The sequence below is a fragment of the Diadema antillarum genome, unplaced genomic scaffold, assembly GCF_040938485.1.
Source record: "Diadema antillarum isolate AM-2024a unplaced genomic scaffold, OU_Dant_1.0 seq00001936_RagTag, whole genome shotgun sequence".
Classification (NCBI taxonomy): domain Eukaryota; kingdom Metazoa; phylum Echinodermata; class Echinoidea; order Diadematoida; family Diadematidae; genus Diadema; species Diadema antillarum.
In genome coordinates, this window is record NW_027272597.1 from 85,825 (window position 1) to 108,724 (window position 22,900).

Sequence of the window (22,900 nt, forward strand, 5' to 3'; positions counted from 1 at the left end):
TATTTTATGTCCACATCTCGAGATATTAGTAGTAAGAACATATCAGTATTAACATTGAATTATTCTAATACATACGATACGCATTAAATTTAATAAACATAAACTATAAACTTGACTGGAAAATGGTTGCCACAATGCTTTCATGCCCATATCCCCTTTAGTATTATTACATCTGTAGATGATTACCTTGATGTCTAGTGCATGGTCATGGTTAGAATCACTGCTACAGTAGCTTGCACGAACAGTTCACCGACAGTGAATGTAAAGTTATTAAAATTGCCACCGTATGTTTTAAATAAGCTTATAGTCTCTACCTCATAGATGATGATTTAGGTCTTGGAAGGTAGACTTTCCCTTTAGGTTTAAAATATCACTGTCTTTTATGAGGTATGGGATATTTATGGGGATATCCTTCAAAACCGCGAGCACTGCTGACTGTGCACTGAGCATCGTTGATTGTTAATTGAGAACCCTATTCTTAGAGTGTCTTCTGTGAGCTTCAGAGATGACGGCGAATATTCAAGTTTCATCAACTATCACAACAACAGATAGGTCATGACAGTGTTATATCATTTACTAAATACAAAATCTCTGACGTTCTGGCCTCTTGTTTGTTTGTTTTTTCTTAAACCGGCATTTTTAAACACCGATTTATTTTTATTCTTTAATTTAAAGGGACTGTACAGTACTGGTTGAGGTTAGGATTCAGGTTTATAACATTCCTAAGTAAGATAATGAAAAACCTGTTATGAAATATGAAAGAGCATGCCATTTTAAGAAGGATACAATGTTGATTTTTTATGAAAATTGGTTTTCGATTGACTGAGATATCCAAAAAAAAGTGATAATAATAAAAGGCGAGCAAAGAAAATGGGATTCCATCGGGATTCGAACCCGAGACCTCCGGATTGCTAGACCGGTGCTCTACCGACTGAGATATAGAAAGGCCTAGTACAGTGTTCGTCCCAGAAACCCTTAATTCTCAATGTTCGGGTGGTCAGAAGCTATAGCAGTGTGTTTGTGTGTAACACACACGCACACACTTGAACCTGGCATAAACCCGAAGGATAATTCAACTTGGGGATAAATGCGAGGGATCACCGAAGTGATGCAGCTTTTTGAGTTTGTAACAAATAAAGACAGAATAAACTGACCGGAAAGAATATAAATTATTAGTGGAAAAGTGAGCAAACTGCTATAGCTTCTGACCACCCGAGCATTGAGAATTAAGGGTTTCTGGGACGAACACTGTACTAGGGCTTTCTATAGCTCAGTCGGTAGAGCACCGGTCTAGCAATCCGGAGGTCTCGGGTTCGAATCCCGATGGAATCCCATTTTCTTTGCTCACTTTTCCACTAATAATTTATATTCTTTCTGGTCAGTTTATTCTGTCTTTATTTGTTACAAACTCAAAAAGCTGCATCACTTCGGTGATCCCTCGCATTTATCCCCAAGTTGAATTATCCTTCGGGTTTATGCCAGGTTCAAGTGTGTGCGTGTGTTACACACAAACACACTGCTATAGCTTCTGACCACCCGAGCATTGAGATTTAAGGGTTTCTGGGACGAACACTGAATGTACTAGGGCTTTCTATAGCTCAGTCGGTAGAGCACCGGTCTAGCAATCCGGAGGTCTCGGGTTCGAATCCCGATGGAATCCCATTTTCTTTGCTCACTTTTCCACTAATAATTTATATTCCTTCTGGTCAGTTTATTCTGTCTTTATTTGTTACAAACTCAAAAAGCTGCATCACTTCGGTGATCCGTCGCATTTATCCCCAAGTTGAATTATCCTTCGGGTTTATGCCAGGTTCAAGTGTGTGCGTGTGTGTTACACACAAACACAATGCTATAGCTTCTGACCACCCGAGCATTGAGAATTAAGGGTTTCTGGGACGAACACTGTACTAGGGCTTTCTATAGCTCAGTCGGTAGATCACCGGTCTAGCAATCCGGAGGTCTCGGGTTCGAATCCCGTTGGAATCCCATTTTCTTTGCTCACTTTTCCACTAATAATTTATATTCTTTCTGGTCAGTTTATTCTGTCTTTATTTGTTACAAACTCAAAAAGCTCCATCACTTCGGTGATCCGTCGCATTTATCCCCAAGTTGAATTATCCTTCGGGTTTATGCCAGGTTCAAGTGTGTGCGTGTGTGTTACACACAAACACACTGCTATAGCTTCTGACCACCCGAGCATTGAGAATTAAGGGTTTCTTGGACGAACACTGTACTAGGGCTTTCTATAGCTCAGTCGGTAGAGCACCGGTCTAGCAATCCGGAGGTCTCGGGTTCGAATCCCGATGGAATCCCATTTTCTTTGCTCACTTTTCCACTAATAATTTATATTCTTTCTGGTCAGTTTATTCTGTCTTTATTTGATACAAATAAAGTTTTGATACACCTTAAAATTGCATGCTCTTTGACATCTCAAGAGTGGTTTCTGAGTATCTCGCAAAACATTAAAAGCTATATCCTCTCCTGAACCAGAACTGTACAGTCCCTTTAATTTAATTCAATCTAATTTTCATTTCATTATGTATATCAACTATGAAAAAGTTCAAGTAAATATGAACAATTATACAAAAATTGCCATAATAATAGAAGTGTGAATATATCAACTGAATAAAGCGAAATACAAAAAAGCGTGTGGAAAACAGATAACCTAACACTCTTAGTAGAAAACATTAGCTCAAAATCAATGGTTTGACCATCTGTATAAATGATCGTAAAATGATACCTATTATGTTCTCATCTGTGATGAGAACTTCAAACAGGTCAAAGGGTTCAAAAAAACTCTCACAATCTAATATGGCCTTAGCTTCATCTTTTTTCCCCTCGCTCCCACCCCCTCCCCCCCCTCTCTCTCTCTCTCTCTCTCTCTCTCTCTCTCTCTCAATCTCACTGTCTCCATTTCTTTCAAAGAATCAGATCTTATTGCTTAGCGTGACTACTTGCGGCATGTTTGGTAGATATCATGCGGGCTATCAAATACAATTATTTCTGAAACGAATTCGTGAAACAATTTACTTATTGATGTTTAGTCACCTTGTTAGTTGGAACAGGGTAAATCTTAAAATCACACAACTTCCCTGTTTCAACCTCTATGAAATCCCTTGTTACGTTTGATAGATTCTCACTGTATCTCAAATCTTCTTAAACGATTACCATTTCACAACCCTAAAGTGAGGTATATTCAGAGTTATTTTCGTGAAAACTCTCCGCTTTACCTTTCTCTCTTTATGTTCATTTGCAATGAAACTTGTATTATTTCCTTCCGTGCATGCGTGGCGTGTGTGTGTGCGCATGTACAATGTATGTGCAGTGCGTACAGATATGCATGTGGTGACTGCTTTTCCTAGGGACCTACCCCATCCGCATAATTATGATTTTCTGAATTGAATCCCACACTCATTATAGTAATTCCAAAAAGGAGTAGGATAATCTACAGACTGTTTTTACTAACGTGTATCCTGTAACTTTAATTATCATGATGCATGGGACTTTCTTTACGACTGTTACGATCGTTTGTGAATAGACTCAAAAGACTGAAATGAAAATTAGAGTTACTGTCAGGGTATTCCGCTCTGTAGGCTTGAACGGCAGAGTACGTGTTGCAGTACGATATACTTCTGACAATGTCTGATACCAGAAAATACATTTTGAACAGTTCGCTTACTCCACTCTCTCCTCTCCCATTACAACAAAGCGACAACCACTGTCCACCAAGTTGTCATAAGATCATACAGTGAACGCAAAGAGAGAGAGAGAAAAAAACAACAATAACACACACTCACATACAAACGCGCACACGCAGACACACACACACACACACGCTCATAACACCAACTTATCATAATGTACAGTATTCCACATTCACAAATATTATATTACCACTAAAGCGGAAAGCCACTTCATTAATATATCTTTTGATTTGTCACTTTATTCAGATAACGCATAACAGCTAGGAGTAAAACCGAGAAGGTATTAATTTGGTAATGGTATCCATTGCAGTATGATTGTAGTAATTATCAAAGTCTCTTTTGCCCGAGAAGCAGTAGGACCTGTATGCAACATTCCTTTCGCACGTAGCCTTAACTCATGTGGGGGTATATTCATCACTGTACTTTTATAGGCAATGTAAGGAACAGTCATTGTCACTGATTTCTTTCTACATCCTTTTCACTTCACAAATCAATGAATAACCAAAGATTAACCCACCTACCCCCCCCCCCCAAAAAAAAAAGTGGCGCTATGAATCATAACATATGTCATCGCATTTGGGATATTGAGAAAGGCATGCAGGTCACCAGCTCTACAGATCTACTCAAAATAAATGAAACCATTGGTCTTCAAATAAGACCAAGTTTAAAAGCATGATTAATACTGCTTTGATCTTTCTAAAACTCTTGTCCAATTTTGTCAAATTTTTCATTGCCTGTACTCTTGGGTCTCCCTACCTTTACTCAATTTCAACTTCTCTACTTTCATCACAGGAAATTAACGTTCTCTTTGTAATATCTTCTATGGAACGTATAGAAGTTTGTTGGGCGAGTTTTTCAGGTCGCCACTTATTTTATTAGATGACGCTTCCGACACCAGTTTATCACTGACTGAACTTGGCTGGATTTTTCTATTCGCCATCAGGATAGCGGCTGCTCCTGCAAAAAGAAAATGGCAACGAATGAGAAGTTTAAGTCGAAAATAATACCCAAGGGAAATAAGTCTAGAAGAAACTTTTTTTTTTAATGATAAGAGGGCTATAGGTGTGCAGTATCAAGACAGAAATCAGTTGTTTTTATGCGTAGTGTCTCTTATAAACAATAAGAATTGTAATCAGCCAACGAGGATATGGAAAAAAATTAATCGTGTGTTTGCTATTTTTTGTCTAGTATGTGCGTGTCTGAGTGAGTGTCTATGTTTGTATGATCGTATCAGTGTGTGTACCTGTGTATGTGTGTGCGTGTGTGTGTGTGTGTGGGTGGGTGTGCTTCTTATGAAGACACATATACAACATATATAAACAAATCTGAACTTAAGACTTATCATTTCCAGCAACTTACTTTGTGAGTGATGTGTGACACATCGTGGGAGCTGGGCGCTTCTGAATGTTTCTGCAAATAAAAGGCGCTATGTAAATGCTGCTTTATCATCATCATCATCATTAACATACCAGCAACATGGGGGCAGGCCATGCTCGTTCCAGTCTTGACGGCCGACCCGTAGTCGCTCTGGTGACTCGCGCTGGTGATGTACGTTCCTGGCGCCAAAATATCCACACAGGTGCCGTAGTTTGAGCTCGAGCGCATGGTATCGTCTTCCTGCGTGTTGCCCACAGTGATAACCTTATGGAGAAGAGAGAGAGAGAGGGAGAGAGAGAGAGAGAGAGCGAGAGAGATGCATGTATAGAGAGTGATCATTCTAGGTCCTCTCTGCCCTACCAAAAAGAACGTCCCACAGTATGTTTCAGTGGCGGATCCAGGATCCCGCATCCCGGACGCTACAGAAAAAAAGGTTACATCCCGTTATTCCGAAGGTTCGTTATTCCGAAGGTTATTTAATCCGAAGCTTCGTTATTCCGATGGTTTGTTAAACCGAAAATGAAATAAGATTCTTTATTCCGAAGGTTCGTTAATCCGAAAATGACATAAGATTCGTTATTCCTATAAGGTTCATTAATCCGAAAATGAAATAAGGTTCGTTATTCCGAAGGTTCGTTAATCCGAAAACGAAATAAGGTTCGTTAATCCGAAAATATAATAGGGTTCGTAATTCCGAAGGTTCGTTAAACCGAAAATGAAATAAGGCTCATTATTCCGCAGGTTCGTTGATCCGAAAATAAAATAAGGTTCGTTATTCCGAAGGTTCGTTAATCCGAAAATGAAATAAGGCTCGTTATTCCGAAGGTTCGTTGATCCAAAAATAAAATAAGGTTCGTTATTCCGAAGGTTCGTTAATCCGAAAATGAAATAAGGTTCGTTAGTCCGAAAATGAAGATTCTTAAATCCGAAAATAAAATAAAATTCCGATAATAGAGTAAAATTCTGGTTGTGACAAAATTATGGTGTTGTGACTGTCTTATGCGTTCGTTGATACGTGTGCGCATATGTGTGAGTGTGTGTATTGAGGTCAAGTACATATTATAGAGCCTCTTAATTACTGTTTAAATGCCCATCTTATCCGCTCTCACCCCATTATCGTCGCCTTTAATAGCCTCAAGTTTATCGGTAGTCTAAAATAAATTCATCATCATCATCATAAAAATTCAGGAGAGGCATGTTCACTTTGAAAAGGGGATGCCAGCATACTCATACTCTCTTTGGACACCTAAACACATACGTACACACACATGTAAACAGGCACACGCAAAAACACACGCAATTCCATACAAACTTTTATCGGCGGCGTGTAGAATGCCGTCGTAATTTGTAATTTCATTTGTACGTGTATACTAACGATGAGAGGTATTTTCTCCTCCGGAGGATGATTTCGCCCCCTCCCACTCCTTCACTTCTTCACCAGTGTCAGGATAATACATTCATTATTTGAAATAATTACCATATTCTGCGACTCTAACATGTCTCAAGCAGGGGAAAAAAATCACACATGCGTGGACTTAAGAATAAAGGCTTTTAAACAAATAAACAATCAAATATACTCAACAAGCAGATTTCAAATGTAACATCTCTTTTAATGAGCTTCACTGTGAAGAGTGGAATGTAATCGAACTTGTCCTACCGATCAGTCACTATATAAGTAAGAAATTATTTTGCATGAATTCAATGAGAAGTTAAATGCAGTAAGTTCTCCACTTTTTTGTGTGTGTGACATGGTAACACATGGAATTCATGTCGTTATGGTAACTGACAAAATGTAAGCCAATGCTTTGTATCATTTCTATAGCTCTCGTAAAGTTAAGTAAATTGGGTTGTACACTCCATTATGATAGCCTTTGCCATGACGCTAGTTGTATTACGTATCACCCAAAGAAACTGCAATTTTTTTTTAGTAAAACCCGATTTTGGACACATATTTAGGTGTACTGTTTAGATATTCAAGCTATGGTACCCATTGTTAGAAGTAAAAAAAAAACGAGTTGTCAGTTTGCATGCATTTCACTTTCTTTAAACATGTTTATTATGATTTTTTTTTTTTTGGGGGGGGGTCACCATCTTTAAAGGGAAGGCATTCAAAATTAAAGGGATGATATAGTATTGGCTGAGATGGGGCGTCAGGTTTCCAACTTTTTGGTGAGATAATGAGAAATTTCCCATGAAATATGAAAGAGCACGTAATTCTTCATGTTCTATATACGAGGAATGCAAAGTTTATTCGATGTAAAATGGTCTTAAAATGGCTGAGATATTCAAAATAAAGGGATCCTAATAAAACGTTGGACCAACTTTTTGTTTGGCCCATCGTTTTACTTTGTTTTTGAATATCTCGGCCATTAAACCGATTTTAATACAATACACTTTGAATTTATTTTAGAATTGTATCCTTTTTAAATTTCACAGGTGATTTCTAATTATCTTGCAAAAAGTTAAAATTTGAATCTCCCATCTCAACCAAAACTATACTATCCCTTTAAAATACCTTGCCTGTATGAAATAAATCTCTTTATAAGACACCAATACCCCAGAGGATCGATAGACCCCCCCCCCACATACACACATACACACAGACCAAAATGAAAAGGGGACTAACTGCAAGCACCTTACAAAAACAAACCACGCCCCGTCATTGGATATTGGTACAATTGATTAAATAAATAAACAAACAAACAAACAAACATACACGTATAGATGTTGGCGATTATATTGGTCGCTATCATACATAATAAACATGATAGCGAGTGCTGAAAAATAACCATTATGAAGGTGGACGATGTGAGATCATATTTACACGGAGCCGCTGCATGTCGAAGATAACGACCACAGTGTGGGGAAGGTGGGGCATAATGAAGCACTTAATTTCAAACTTGCAATATGACGTCGTTACTGTTATCGTCATTAAAAATGTGAGGGTGTCTGAAAATAGGCTATAGAAAAAAATCACACAGTCCCCTACGCTCTAAATCCAATCGCTCAGGTAAATAATTGTTCAGACTGAATTAAAATCAAGATTCTTGATTTACGCCACTTCTTCCTGCAACACGACGTGCTTTACCTGAAGATATACACGTGTATTATCCTCACCAAAGACAATGTCGAATTTTCATTTTGTAATATTCAAGCAGTATTTTGATTACGACAACGTATTTTGTCATTACAGTGAGTTTATTTCATTTTCGGAATTACGAACCTCATTTCATTTTCGGATTAACGAACCTTATTTCGTTTTGGGATTAACGAACCTTCGGAATAACGGACCCTATTTCATATTCGGATAAACGAACCTTCGGAATAACGAGCCTTATCTTATTTTCGGATTAACGAACCTTCGGAATAACGAACCTTATCTTATTTTCGGATCAACGAACCTTCGGAATAACGGACCCTATTTTATTTTCGGATCAGCGAACCTCCGGAATAACGAACCTTCGAAATAGCGAGCCTTATTTCATTTTCGGATTAATGAACCTTCGGAATTCACGAACCATATTTCATTTTCGGATGAACAAACCTTCGGAATAACGAACCCTAGGTCATTTTCGGATTAACAGGCCTTCGGAACAGCGAACCCTATTTTATTTTCGGATCAACGAACCTTCGGAATAACGAACCTTCGGAATAACGCCACAAATGTTCGGATTAACGAACCCTTTTTCATTTTCGGATTAACGAACCTCTAGGTATAGGGAATTTGCGTGTTTTGGATCAACGAACCTTCGGAATAACGAACCTTCAGAATAACGAACCTTCGGAATAACGAACAGCACCCGAAAAAATAACAACAACAACAAAACACGATACGTGATGGCGCCGGTACAGAATAAGACTGAATGATAGGCGCACCGTAATGTGGTAGATCGTCTGTTGGTCAGTAACATATCTGTTTTACATCAAAAACCAAATAATCAATGATCATAGTATTTTGCAAGATTTCTGTTGTCTACGTGTTGGAATACAATAAATAATATTGAACAAACTGTTAACAAAGTGAAAGAAACCGGAATGTAGTGAAAAAGATTTAAACAAAATATTAAACAAACAAACAAATAGCAACAACATAGAAAATAGAATTAAATCAGTACAGATGGGAGGGGGAAGAGAACAATAGGCGCCAGTAGAACAAGGATGTTGAAAGCGCACTTAATTTGATTGAAAATAGAGACCAAATAATAGCACTAATCATCTTATGATATCAAAGGAATTAAAATTGCTTCAAAAAAATGAAAAGAGGATTGAAGAACAATACATACTCAAGATGTTTCATTGTTTTATGACAAAAATTAACAAGATTCGTTCGGGTTATACGAGTTCTCGAGTTAGATAACTGATCCATTTTGTTTGTATTAAGTCTTTTGATAAAATAATTCTTAAGATGAAAAAACGAACATTCAAAAAGTTAGTGAAATTTATCTCCTAATGACTGTAAATTACAGAGATTACACAATCTTCTGCTCCAAGGTATATTTAGATATCTTCCAGAGACAACTTGTAAGTGATCATGGTGATGGGTCGAGAATTTTAAATTCAGAGAAAATTATTCTTTCTCTTTTGGGGAGTTGAATTAGATAATTTTCAAAGTGGATGTTTCGTTTGAATATTCTGTAAGTTGTGGGATGCGCATTTCGAATATATTGCAGAAGGTGAATTTGGAGTATGTGTATCAAGAGCCTATGTTCAACAGAGTTTTTTAACCCATTTACGACTAGATGTTTCACGCGTGTCCCACAAACTGCTCATGCTTATATTGTCAAAAATCAATTTCATTTTCTTTATCCAGGCTGCAATTGGTAAACATTTCTTTCAAAGAGCATTTTCAATACTATATGTACAATTTGTTGGATAATTTGTCATGTCCATTATGAACAAGACTAGACCAAAAGTTTATTATTCTGCTTTGTACATATTATTGTCTAGTTTGAATCTTCCCAATTCTCCAAGAGCAATGCTCGATGATGGGATGTGGGATGTAACCAAAGAGATTATAGATGTAACGCTTGCGCGCTTGCCATGCATGCGCACGTTTTGCTTCTCAGCAAGTTGAACCATGACTTGATGACGTCATTGGAACCTCGTCTATAGATAAACAGGAGGCATGTTGAGAATTGTGCGATATATCAGGAAAAAAGTAATAGTCTTGGAATTTGTAGTGGCTTGATTAATCATGATCATAACGTGACGTCGCCTACCGCATCAATGTTTCCCGGTACCAGATTGCAGGCGTCGTAACCATTGTTGCCAGAAGATGTGACGACCACCACTCCGTCGTCGATTGCGTTCTCCACTGCAGTCGTCAGACTCCAGGAGTTAAGACTCAACGACATGGACGCCACCACATTATCCACTCCACCTCGCTTCTGTTCAGCGACATAGTTCACACCTGTAAGACGAGATCGAACTCTGGTAATTGTTGCACATCAATCAGAGGCGGATCCAGGGAGGACCGCAACCGGCGCACGCCCCCCCCCCCTTTATTTTTTGTTGAAACAAAAGAAATAAAAAGAAAAAATGGGGGAGGGGTGCGTGCGCCCCCCCCCCCCTTTAATTTTGTAAACTCGCCCCCTCTTTACGGAATTCCTGGATCCGCCCCTGTCAATGATCATGCAGGCACACGAGACTTTTCATTTTTTATACCTAAGTTCTTCCATTCTGCGCAAAGATTGCGTCAGAGAGAATGCAACTATTGCTTTACAGTTTTCCCTTCTCACTGAATGTTTTTGGATATTCTAGATGTTTACTAACAAAAGTAGAACAGTTCTTTTGAAATATGAATACATATCTGAATTTCCCATTGTTACAGACCTGAAACAACGGCTGAGGTACTGCAGGATCCATAGCAATTGCAAACTTTCACCGCGTACACGTTTGCCTCTTTAGCGACGCCATACTCGGTACCAGCCGCCGTCCCTGCACAGTGAGTTCCGTGCCCATTACAGTCTGAATTCTGTGTAGTTAAGAAAAAAAAGGCAAGAACTAAACAATAACAACGATAGGAAAAAAAAAACACGGTTGCATTAATAGTCCATGTCTTGGATGGAATTACTTTTTTGAATCTGACACCTTCACTACTTTAGATTTCCCTATGTATTCTACATTCATTGAGAGATTATAGTGTATACAATAATGTATTACCAAATAAAGTTTTTCTGGGCATTAGTTTGGGCCATGGGGGTCAATTAACCCTTTAATATCCAAGGAGGGGAGGGGGCACAATGTGCCCCCTACCAGATTTCCGTTTGTCACTCCTTTGCCCTTAGTCCAATTTTAACCAAATTTGGTGACTTTTCCTAAAATCTTATTGCAAACATTTTGATGTAGAATTTAGCAATATTTGATATTGCTGGTTGCCATGACAACCATAAATGACAACATTGTCAGTCAGATTTTGCATCTTTTTCTGTTCCGATTTCAATTAACAGTCTTACAGTGTATGAAATGGATGTTTCTTGGCTAAAATTTGCTGAAGAAGCAAAATATGAAATAATTATGGTCCTGGAATGTTTTTCTTATCATTTCTTTTGTTTTTACGTGACAAAGGCATAAAGCAATTGATATAATAGAGATAACTGAAAACAATAGTATTTTCCAAAGATTGCCCTTCTATTTTGTGTCATTTTGATTCCTTCACCCAAGTTATGCCTGCCATATCATTAGTTTATCATAATTATTATCAAATCTGTAAACTAAAAATTACAATATTATGCAAATGTAAAATGTGATAACTGTACATGTACCTATCCCATTTCATCATAGGTCTCATAATGTATTTCTTCATGTTGCTGTGAATAGCGCCCCTATGTGGTGAACTTGAGAAATTTCAACCATAACAATTATTGATAAGATCCCACTTGCTTCTCATTTTGTAGCAAATATGAAAATAATTGGTGTATAATAAGATATATAAACTGGGGATTAAGAAATTATACAGAAAAATAGCATGTTTTTTTTCCTATGTATTTCTTTATGTTTTGGTAAATACCAACCTCCATGGGTGACCTTGGGACAATTCGAATGTAGGGTAACATCGGGTATGAGTTCCTCTATAAACCTATGTGCCAAACATGACGATGATACATCAAATAATGCAAAAAAAGTTACATGGGGGGGGGCACAATGTGCTCCCCTTGGGCTTGGGAAAGGTCAAAATAGCTTTGGCTTAATAGAGTTAAAGGTCAAAGTCAAAGGTCAAGTGAAAATGCTAAAATTTCACCTTTTTTCTCCATATGTCGGAAATTGCGCAAGGTACATGTTTCGTTATAATGACACTTAGTGTATATGCATGTACTGAGTGACAGTGATTCTCTAGGGAATCTTGAGCCATGGGGTCAAAGTTCCAGTTAAAATGCTAAAATTCTACTTTTGAATGCTTGATTGCACTTTTTCTCCGTACCTTGGCGATTATTGAAAGCATACCCATAATAAAACTATAGAAACATTCATCAGCGCACGATGACTCTGCAGGCAAAGATTTCAGGCATGGGCTCAGAGGTCTCGGGAAAATGTTAAAATGCCACAACTATTCCCATATCTTTGATAAGCTCAAAGTATTGTAAAAGAAAGAGATATTAACAACTAGTGATTATTTGAAGAATACTGCGGGCCATGAGGTCAGAGGGCTAGGGTAAAAAGGTCAAGTGAAAGTATTCAAAAATCCGAGTCATCCATCAAAATGAAACCTCTTTCAAAAAAAAAAAAGTAAACTCTTAGCGCATATATCAAGTGATAAACATGTCATTTTTTTTTTGGGGGGGGGGGGGGGGGGGGCGGGGGGTCACTTATATGAAACTGTCGCCTCACATTGTCTACCATGTATTATTGCGTAACAGGAATATAGTCACCAAAGGGACATTTCTTTCTTTTTTTAAAGAGAATCTTGCTGTTTGATATGTTTCATATTGTTGTAAAGTGCAGTCAGGAAGACTGCACTTACTTTAGCTTTAGCTCACTTTCTTTCTTTGTCTTACTTAACTTTAGCTTTAGCTTTTACTACATATCTTAACTACACATGCATATACATATACGAGTAGAAAAAACGCGTGTTTGGAAAACCAGAGATTGAAAGCTCATGCATAGGACTCACTGTATAGTCCATGTAGTTTACTGCCCACGTGGCGCGCTTGCCGAAGTCATTGTGGCTGACGCGTATGCCAGTGTCTATGATGTAAATGTTACCACCCGATCCGGTATCTGCAACGTGACGGTGATATACATAAACATAATGTACATGGATAGATAACTAAATAGATAGATAGATAGATAGATAGATAGAGAGAGAGATAGATAGAGAGATAGAGAGATAGATATTAGTGGAAAAATGAGAAAAGAAAATGGATTCCATCGGGATTCGAACCAGAGACCTCCGGATTGCTAGCGCGGTGATCTACCGACTGAGCTGCAGAAAGCTTTAGCAGTGTGTTCGTCCCCAAAACCCTAAAATTCACAATGCTTGAATGGTCACAAGCTATAGCAGTCCATACAGAGGCTTTGTTTTAAAAGTTGTATAAATCAGAGCTTGACCAAGCGTCGGCTCACATAAAGTAATTCAATCAACTCAATTTAATTCAATTCAATTCAATTCAATTCAAATTATTCTATTTCCATATAAGGTAATACAAAGTAATATTCATAACGCTTACACGAGTACATAATATTTTAAGGAACTTTGAATCACATAAGTTTCAACAAAACATGGATACAATATAATAATGATATCAACTTTGGTTTTTAGATAGATAAACAAGTAAGCAATACAATCCTATTTTTTAACTCTACAATATGGAAAAAAAGAACTTCGCAAGAAATCATAGCTTGTAAAATTTTACGAATTACTCTAGGAGATGAGGGCATCTCAAGATCCGTCAAGGACTCCAATATGTGGAAATTTTGTAATGCCTCTGCCAGCGTCTGCCCTTGTGTTAAAATGATCATATATATTACAAAATAAACAACATATTGTTGTTAAATTTGTTCACTTGACTGCTTTGAACAGAATGAAATAAAGCTATATGAAATTAATCGCCATCGCCACAACATCAAATTAATCAAATGAGATGAATGAAAAAGCAACAACGTCTGCAAGTGACGCATTCATTAGTAACTGTTGTAACGTGGTGTCGTATCAACTGGGTAGGTTTTCTACCATTCACATGGAATAATTTCTGTATTAAAGTAAAAGTTTTTCATCAACACATGGATTCCATGAATGTGTGAAGCGAAGTGAAATTCTCAGTGAAATATTGAGGAAAAGCGAGAATAAATGGTTTTAAAAAAAGCCTCATTTTATGTGCCGCACTGTATTGTTTGGTTTGTTCGATTGTTTGTTTGTAAAAGAAACTGTCCAGTACGTGATGTCCCTACATCGCCTCAATATCAAAGAAAATCCGGAAAGCTTAACTTTGCATTTTTACATCAGTGAAAAGTACAACTTCACTTAACCTGAAGCTTTATGATGGAAAAGGAAGGTCAAGTGCACTTTTGATCCTCAAGAAAATAGTATAATTCAAATTCTTTTCAATAAAAAACAACAAAATACGTTGTCTTTATGGCGTCAGACTCTACCTTTTCTAAGGCCAACCAATGTTCAACATTTTATTACGTTCAATTTACAAAGTAAAGATGAGGTCGCTCATACTGTTATTGGCTTCTAAATCATACTCATTCGCTTTGTTTTATCACTATTATTTTCTCTCTGGTGCATCATGTTCCATTTCTCATGGAATGATACCGCCTAATAAACAAACAAAGAGGTAGCGTAGACATCTATAACAGCTGTAGCGATCCGCACCCAGTCACACACACACACACCACACACACACACACACACACACACACACACACACACATGGACAAGCACACCTAATGACACACCCAACTGATATAGTGTGCTTGCGAGATATCTTTGACTGTACATGGACCTTGAACAAAGAAAGGAGAAAGAGAAATAAAATAAAAATAGTCATGTGATTTCCTAGCAAATATTGTTAAGTGCCAAGTTATATACAAACTTATTATTTTGCTTAGAGATTGGCATAGTGAATTCTCTTCGAATTCGTTCTATCCCACTATATCTCCTCGCACTATACGTCATTACTATAATAGCATGTGCAATTGGGTTGGGGTGTGTGTGTGTGGGGGGGGGGGCAATATTAGAATGGACAAGAGGACAATTACCACGTCCACAGTCTCAGGATCCAGGTCGACAATCACAGCCCTTAGGGCCGTTTTCAGATTCCTGACCAGCTTCGTCTTTCCGATCAGAGCTGAGTCAGTGGAGAAACGGCTGGAAAATGCGTCTACGTCTACCTCGTTCTTCACAAAATGGACAAAAAATGAAAAAAAAAATGAATACAAAATACACTGAAATTACATCATATTCTTCTTAAAATAATGCAGGCATTTATGCAAATGAGTGTCTGAGATATTCCTCCATTCAATGCACAATACATGCCAATATTGGCTCTTTTTATAGTATATCAAAAACATAAGAAAGTGAGAAAAATCCATCGATAGTTTATTGTAACTTTTCTTACATTTCCTTTTCATAATGATAATGCTATTCCACATACCATTCCAGGTTGGCTTTAAAGGGGAAGGCTAGTAACTGATCAGTGGGAATCAGTGGAAATGCTGGGAGATGATTGTTCCAATCCTTATGGGATTCATTCAAGAGTACATTATATATCTATTGTTGTGTGAAAATTATTTGCTTCAGAATGGTTTCATATTCAAGTTATGTGCAGTTAGTGGAGCGGCAAAGCCGAACAATTGTGCATTTTATGATAAAAGCACCAAATTTCGTACACATGTTGACAACAACGTTTAGATTAAATTTAGATATTGGGCCATCGAAAATAGCGCCCTCAACGTCCATGGCAGCCATTTTTCAAAATGGCTGCCATAAATGCCATGTTTTCGTAAAATTTGCTAATTTTAGGAGAGAAAAGTCAAGATTTTGGTTACAAATGGGAAATTACATTCAAAATAAATCTAGATATCTGGCCATCGGAAATAGTGCCCTCAACGGCCATGGCAGCCATTTTTCAAAATGGCCGCCATAAATGTCATTTTTTCAAAATATCTGCTAACTTCAGAAGGGAAAGCCAGTAAGGTTTTGCAAACAAGTGGGAAATTACATTCAAACTGCATTTTAATATTTGGCCATTGTTAATTGCGCCCTCAACGTCCATCTGTCCAATAACAGAATAATGTGCCAGTTCTTCGATGATTTTGAAAATTTCAGATGGGAAAAGTTAATAAGATTTTGCCCATAAATGTTGATTACATTCAAAATAAATCTAGATATTTGGCCATTGGAAATTGCGCCCTCAACGGCCAAGGTGTCCATTTTTTTCAAAATGGCCGCCATAAATGCCATTTTTCGTTAAAAAATGCAGATTTCAGAAGGGAAAGCCATTTTTTTTTCTTTTTTGCAAACAAGCGGGAAATTACATCCAAAATAAATCCAGGTATTGGGCAATTGAAAATTGCGCTCTCAATGGCTATGGCAGCCAATTTTTTTTTAACGGGCACCATAAGTGTCACTTTTTCATTAAAAAAAAAAAATGCTAATTTCAAAAGGAAAAGTCAATGAAATTTTGGTTATAAATGGGAAATGACATTTGAAACAAATCTCCATATTGGGCCATCGGAAACTGCGCCCTCAACGGTCATGACAGCCATTTTTCAAAATGGCCGCCATAAATGCTATATTTTCGAAAATATTTACTGAAATCAGAAGGGAAAGCCAACGAGATTTTACAAACAGGTGGGAAATTACATTGAAAAGTAAACTTATTAGGCCATTGCAAATTGCCCCCTCAATGGCCATTCCAGCCGTTTTTCAAAATGGCCACCATGAATGTCTTTTTTTCGTAAAGTGTTGCAGACGTCAATCAGAATTTCCGCAAAGGTGAAAAACTACATTTAAACTGAATTTGATAATAGGCCATCCAAAAGTGCACCCTCAACAGCCGTAGCAGCCAAGTTTCAAAACAGCTGCCATGGATGCCCCCCCCCCCACGTTTGTTTGTTGTTTTTTTTTTTGCAAAAATTTGCTGATGTCAGAAGAACAAGTCAAATAGACTTTGCAAACAAGTTGAAAATTATGCTCAAAAATAAATTTAAGTATAAGGTCTTCTTAGAAGGCGCCCTCAAGGGCCATGCTGACCGCCATGGATGTCTGCTTCTTTTTTTTTCTTTTTCTTTTTGATAGAAAAAAGAAGAGTGTATTGTAGCCATTTTCACAAATAGCTGAAATAGCAATTGAGAACACAGCTTATGATGGCTAAATGTCTAAACTTCTTTGTTTGTAATTGTCAACTTGCGCAAAAAAAAAAAAAAAATGTTTATTGTCTTCTTCCGGCATTAGGACATCTTCATTTAAAAACATGGCTTCTATGACAGCCATTTTGGAAAATGGCTGCAATTGCCGTTATTAGCAATTTTTTCTTCTTGAAAATTTGTGAAGGAACAATTTCTAGAGTTAATGCAATCTAGATATATTGTTTGATTTTAAACATGATTTTTCAATTTATGTACACATTTGCTAACTTTTCTTTCAGAAATTACCATTTTTTAAAACAAAATGATTATGACAATGACAGCCATTTTGGAATATGGCGGCCATGGCCGTTGAGAGCAGTATTATAGTTATCTAATACAAACATTTATTCCAAACATAATTTTCAAATTGTGTGCAAAATCTTACTGACTTTTCCTTTGGTGAAATCAGGAAATAAAAAATAATGGAATCCATGGTGGCCATTTTGAAAAATGGCTGCAATGGCCATTGAGGGCGCTATTTACAATAATGTAATACATAGGCCCAAGATATATTTCAAGCGGAATTTTTGAATTGAGTGCAAGATCTTATTGACTTTTCCTTCTGGAATTACTAAATTCAGAGAAAAAGGTGGTATTTATGGCAGTCAATTTTAAACATGGCCGCCATTGGCGTTGAGGGCGCAATTTGCAATGGCCCAACATCTAAATTTATTTTGAATTTTATTTCCCACTCGTTTGCAAAATCTTGTTGATTTTCCCTTCTGAAATTAATTTTTATAAAAAATTGAATTTATGGCGACCATTTGTGACCCTGCACCTCAAAACAAACAAAAAGTCGCCAGACATGAATTTTTAGTTAAGACCCTATTCTAAAAGAGCAGACTTTAAGCTTTAAAATGATGTATAACTCAAATCAAATGGACTCTCCTAACCTATCTAAATATTGGAAAGAAGGCACAAACTCAGGAAAAGTGTGAACTGAGAAAAGAGACTCTGAAGTACAGTGTCTATTCAAGCACTTAATCTTTACCAAACCGTGCTGGCTGTGCGATGAATGGGACAAAAAACAGGAAGTAAACCACCAGAGTAATAACAATGAAGGGATTATCAAATTAAACTGAAATTAAGCATGCCTCATTAACACATTCTGTCCATAATTAATGCCAACTTTCAAAGCAGTAGCATTATCCTTTCAAAAGTTATGAGAGTTGAAAGTGAAGAGTGTGGACAAGGTTTTTCAGAAATGAAAAAGGCATTCTAAAGACACACCTAATCACACTATTCTACCAAAAATGTTCTAGATAAACTGCTAAAAAAATACACTTTCCTGCCCGTTTTATGAAACCAAATTTTAGCATAATGTAAAGGAAGACCCGCTCTTTCAGAAAATATGAAAAAGTCAAGTTCGGCTAGGTTGACCCATTTCACTTATTTTCAGTCCTCACGCAAAATCAGTGTGTGCGACTTTATGTTCGTTTTGAGGTGCACGGTCACATTTTGAAAAAAATGGCTGCCATGACCGCTAGGGGGCGCAATTTGCGATGGTCCAATATCTAAATTTATTTTGAATGTTATTTCCCACTCGTTTGCGAAATCTTACTGATTTCCCTTCTGAAATTTGTAAAATTTTACAAAAACTGGCATTTATGGCAGCCATTTCGAAAAATCCCTGCCATGGCCGTTGAGGGCGCAATTTGTGATGGCTCAATATCTAAATTCATTTTAAATGCTATATTCCAGTCATTTGCAAAATCTTATTGATTTTCCCTATTGAAATTTGTAAATTTTTACGAAAAATGGCATTTATGGCGGCCATTTTGAAAAAATGGCTGCTATGGGCGTTGAGGGCGCTATTTACGATGGCCCAATATCTGAATTTATTTTTGATGTTATTTCCCACTCGTTCACAAAATCTTCCTGATCTTCCCTTCTGAAATTTTTAATTTTTTGCGAAAAATGGCATTTATGGCGGCCATTTTGAAAAATGGCTGCCATGGCCGTTGAGGGCGCAATTTGCGGTGGCCCAACATCTAAATTTATTCTAAATGTTGTTTCCCACTCGTTTGCAAAATCGTATTGATTTTCCCTTCTGAAATTTGTAAATTTTTATGAAAAATGGCATTTTATGGCGGCCATTTTGAAAAATGGCTGCCATGGCCGCTGAGGGCGCTATTTACGATGGCCCAATATCTGAATTTATTTCAAATGTCATTGTCAACATGTGTGCGAAATTTGGTGCTTTTATCATAAAATGCACAATTCCTCTAATTTTTCAAGCTATGCCGCTCCACTAAGTTTAATGTTTCCAGGTTAGCATGCCTGGTCAGTGACGGGGCATTGAGCTGTACATTACTTGAATATGAGACCGTTCTGAAGCAAATAATTTTCACACAACAATAGATATATATAACGTACTCTTAAATGAATCCCACAAGAATTGGAACAATCATCCCCCAGCATTTGCACTGATTCCCACTGATTAGTTACTAGCCTTCCCCTTTAATGATCTTAAAAAAAAAAAGACGAGCCAAAAACTGTAGAAATTTTATCAAAACCGGAATCTCAGCGTTATGGGCACTTTAATTTCTAAGGTGTTCATGTTCTCACAAATCAGTTATTTTAGAAATCAAATATCTAAATTGACAGATGTGATGAGGTTAAAACCTCTTCTTCTTAACGTGAAGGCAATGGATGTTCCCTTCGCATTGTGGTCTTGTAGTAACCTAGTAAGAGACTTTTCGGGAGAAAGGAATAACCGTTCCTTCACCAACTTTTATTATCTCTGTGGACAGACCATTCAGAGAGAAACAAAGTGATTACATCGGTTGACATAGTAAAAGTGAAATATGTTCGTTATTCCAAAGATTCACTACTTGGAAATAGGAAAATTCCCTGTACCTACTTATTTTTTCGTTCATCCGAAAATGAATGAGGATTCATTATCCAGAGCATTTGAGATGTTATTTCGAAGGTCCTTATATCAATAAAGCTTGGTTAATCGGAAAATGAAATATTTTTCGTCGTATTGAAGGTTCGTTAATCCCAAAATAAAGAATGGCTCCTTAATCCGAAAAAGGGGGGGGGGGGGAGTCAAGCAGAAAATTAATGCGTTCTTCTGTACCTAAGAATCTCTAAAAAAAAATCTTATTCCGTTTTTGGAGTAACGGAACTATGAGATAGCGAACCGTATTTGATTTCGGAATTACGAGTCTTTGGAGTAAAGGGGGTTTACGCCTTTACATGGTAGGAATCAAAATACATCCACAAAATTTATAATCTGTTTTTTTTTTTAACACGGTCTGAATATGGCTGTGTCTTTCCAGATTAAAGAAAGAGAAGCTTCAATAATCAGATGATTCCGATGTTATCAAAATTTTCGATCTGCTGCCCCTCCATGATTACTATGGGAGCGAACCAGGCATTATTATTGAGATATATATAGAAGAGTTCTTTCAACTAGGCCTATTTTACTGTAGTGTCCTAATAGTGACCAAAAGGAAGAAGAAGACATGTATAGTAATATATAATTAACATAGATTACGTAAATGAAATAATACAATATCAGGTTTTTAAAAAAAAAACTGGTTCACAAAATAACAGCCTACACCCCGAAAAACAACTGAAAAATGATAGGATTTCATCACCAAAGTAGGAAAACTAAAATGATTTGTTTTTGCATATGTATCATGAACATTATGAATGGAATTATAATATTGTATAGATTCAAACACGGCTTCGCGGAAGATACACGTCGGCTGACGAGTGTCCTTACAGTCATAATGTTACGTTAGAATCATTCAAGTGAAAGGCTCCGTTGAACTGGGAGGTCAACAGAATAGTACCCAGAGCAAAGCTACATTAAAGTTGGAAACAGTAACAATGCAAGCTAAATAACATTTTCTGGGCGCATTTGTATTTATGTAATAAATCCTAACCAGAGATACTTTATATATCACTCATAGGGCCTGTTTCAATTTATAGACTAAACAAAAAATAGAAATAATCTTATACAAAACATTTCAACCAGTGATACTACCCCAAATAAAAAAAAAAGATGTGGATGATGAATAAGAATAAAACTTTATGATTAAACTCAAAGGAAACCAAAACCCAAAGAGAAATGTGGATCGAGTGAAAGCAGCAACATTAGTAGAAAACATCAGTGAAAGTTTGAGAAAAATTAGACAATCGATGGAAAAGTTTTGAATTTTTAAAGTTTTGGTGTTGGAACTGCTGGATGGGGAGACTACTAGAGGTTATGTTGTCATGTGTATATAATAAAGAAAATATGAAGGGAATTCCACAAAAATTCATTTTTCATGAAAATTACACATTTCATCAACTTGATACTGACATAATGTTAAGGGTAGCAATTATTTCCCCTGCTTTCTAATGTCGGTAATCAAGTGCTCTTTCATTATGCTGGAAAAGTGTTTTTTTTTTTGGGAATTCCCTTTATGTTTTCTTTATATTGTTGTCCACACATGACATCATACCTCTATTAGTCTTCCTCATCCAGCAATTCCAGTCCAAAAACTTTACAAATTCATAACTTTTGCATCCATTGTCCGATTTTCCTCAAACTTTCACTGATGTGGTCTACTAATGTTGCTGCTTTCACTCAATCCACAATTATCTTTGGGTTCTGGTTTCCTTCAATGCCAATTTTTCCTATTCTAACCATTCCGATTACCAGAAAACAGTTCTGTTGTAACTTTTTGACGTCCGTTAATCAAAACATACTCTATCCCAATGTCCCCTTGTACATTACAATTTTGATGCAATCACACAATGATTCAAACGAGGAATGTTAATCAGTCTTCATATTGCATCATTGAATGTGAATATCTTTACAATATATACTTAGATAAATTCTTTAAAACACAAATAAAAAAGCAAAAGAGCTCTCTCCTTCAATACCGCCATGTGGCCCTTCAAAGTTTGTTTGTATTTCGTCATTCTAACTGTTCTTGTGCTGCAAAGAAACAACAAAAGACCAAATAAGTCAGTTGTGGTCAGGATTACCTCCAGAACAACGATGTGACGATCGCTGAATTTGTCGGGGTTCCGAACCAGTGGTGCTAGTGGCCGGCCGCCGGCGCTGGCGGCGCCGATAAGCGCGAAGAGAGCGAGGATGAATTTCGTGTTCATCGCGGAGAGATGAGGTTGACGAATGAAGATATTGCCTCGTGACATTAGTTGTCTAATTAGTCCGGCTTTACGATGGGTGCCTTACGCACACCTGCCGAGGGATGACATCATGTGCGCTAATTGGGTAGAACATTTGTCACATACTGACGTGGGCGTGGTCTGTCATGTGATTTGAGAAGTGGTTTTGAACCAGGGAAGGGTGAGACATGATTCTCCCCCACGATTACTCAATCCGATACCACTCTTTAGACATCGAGGAAAGAAAAAAAAGAAAAAAAAAGGGTAAAGACTGGACGAGAAAAGCAAGAAGCTCTGTTTCACCTACTGCTTGAAAGTGTTCGATAATCATTTTTTTT

General features: G+C 37.1%; 1 protein-coding gene across 1 annotated transcript; it reads right to left on the bottom strand.

Moving 5' to 3' along the window:
• Positions 1–4,442: 4,442 nt before the first annotated feature.
• Positions 4,443–22,544, bottom strand: LOC139713262 (aqualysin-1-like). The gene is made up of 6 exons (XM_071625006.1): positions 22,419–22,544; positions 15,282–15,419; positions 10,914–11,055; positions 10,301–10,491; positions 5,174–5,345; positions 4,443–4,661 (listed from the first exon to the last, which is right to left on the bottom strand). The coding sequence occupies exons 1-6, from the start codon at positions 22,542–22,544 to the stop codon at positions 4,525–4,527; spliced, it is 906 nt and encodes a 301-aa protein (XP_071481107.1). The 3' UTR covers positions 4,443–4,524.
• Positions 22,545–22,900: the final 356 nt, after the last annotated feature.